Below are 1,627 nucleotides of genomic sequence, written 5' to 3' on the forward strand. Positions count from 1 at the left end.
TAAAATGTATATATATATATATATATATATATATATTTATTTATTTTTTTTTTTTTTTTTTTTTTTTTAGTTCCTTTCCATCATCCTCCCAGGATTTTATGTCTTGTTCGTAAGACACTATTGCCCTTACCCCAGAAAATTAGTAGGCCTCAGTTTTTACTACTGTATATCCTTATTAATTTTGTTCGGAAATTTTGCTCTTCATACTTATATTAAACCCAAAAAAAAGACATCCTAAATTATTTTTCATGATCTCCCCTTTTGGTTATAGAATTCCAAAAATATTTATTCATATATAATATGTGTTAAATTAATAAAATATGCATACTGAAAATTTTAATTGTTTCTGAATAATTATACCATTATATATATATATATATATATTTATATATTTATATATATAGAAAAATATATTATTCAAAATAATTAAAAACGCGAAAAATGCAACAATATATATATGATTCCATTTTTTTTATATACTTAATTATTTAACAATCCCAATATTTCTAGATGCATTACATACATACATATATAATATATTTATATATATGTATATTATATAGATAATACTATTATATCATATTATTTTATATCATATTACAATTTCACATTTATGTTTTTATTTTTTCTTCATGTTATTTTATTATAACCCCACCCAAAAAAAAAGAAAATTAATTATTTATCCATTTGATGATAACCTATATATTATATTTGACAATATGATGTGTTTTTGTTAAAATATATATTTTTTTATTTTTTATTATTTGTTTTTTATTTTTTATTATTTGTTTTTTATTTTTTTTATTATTTGTTTTTTATTTTTTTTATTATTTGTTTTTTTTTTTTTTTTTTTATTATTATTATTATTCAATTCGTTTTATATGTTTTGTATATACATATAATTTTTTTTTTACCTAGTTTTATATATAACAAATAAACCCTTTTTACCAAAAAAAAAAAATTAACATTATTTTTGTTCATAAATTTATTTTCCTTATTTTATAATCAAAAAGGGGGTAACACCCTACCCCTCCATTTTGTTTATACAAGAGATTAAAACGATTTAAATTAAAGAAAGACCAAATGGAAAAAAAAAAAAAATATAATATATAATATAATATATATATATAATAACATTATATTTATATTTCTCGAATTATTATATTTCCTTATTTTTTTAAAAAACATTTAACCATATATTTAAAATGACATTCTCTTCTTTTAATGTCTATCTTTTCTTTTTTTCTTTTTTATTCTAAACAATAAATTCTATACTTAAAAACAGTTCTCCTTTATTTTTAAATTTTGTAAAAAAAAAATAAAAGAGCAAACGGAAAGGTTTATATTAAAGAAAAATTATATAATCATAAATATAATCATAAATATAATCACAAAAATAAACATAAATATAAACATAAAAATTTTAATAAATTATAATATCAAAAAAGAAAAAAAAAATAATAAACATATATATAATTTATTATATATATATATAATATATATATGTAATAATGTACTTATGTTGAGAAACATCAATTTCTTCTCTTGGATTAATTGTCTATTTTTTTTTTTTTTTTTTTTTTTTTTTTTTTTTTTTTTTTTTTTTTTTTTTTTTTTTTTTTCCATT

At 15.7% G+C, this 1,627-nt stretch overlaps 1 protein-coding gene across 1 annotated transcript in view; it reads left to right on the top strand.

The window, feature by feature from the left end:
• PRSY57_0604500 (long chain polyunsaturated fatty acid elongation enzyme, putative) overlaps window positions 1–238 on the top strand; it is a gene marked incomplete at both ends in the record, with an annotated part of 1,521 nt that extends 1,283 nt beyond the window's left edge. Inside the window, one exon of the mRNA XM_020114587.1 lies at window positions 71–238. Within this exon, the coding sequence (XP_019970658.1) occupies window positions 71–238 (168 nt within the window).
• Between the last annotated feature and the right edge of the window lie 1,389 nt (window positions 239–1,627).

This window comes from Plasmodium reichenowi, chromosome 6 (assembly GCF_001601855.1).
Source record: "Plasmodium reichenowi strain SY57 chromosome 6, whole genome shotgun sequence".
Lineage (NCBI taxonomy): Eukaryota > Apicomplexa > Aconoidasida > Haemosporida > Plasmodiidae > Plasmodium > Plasmodium reichenowi.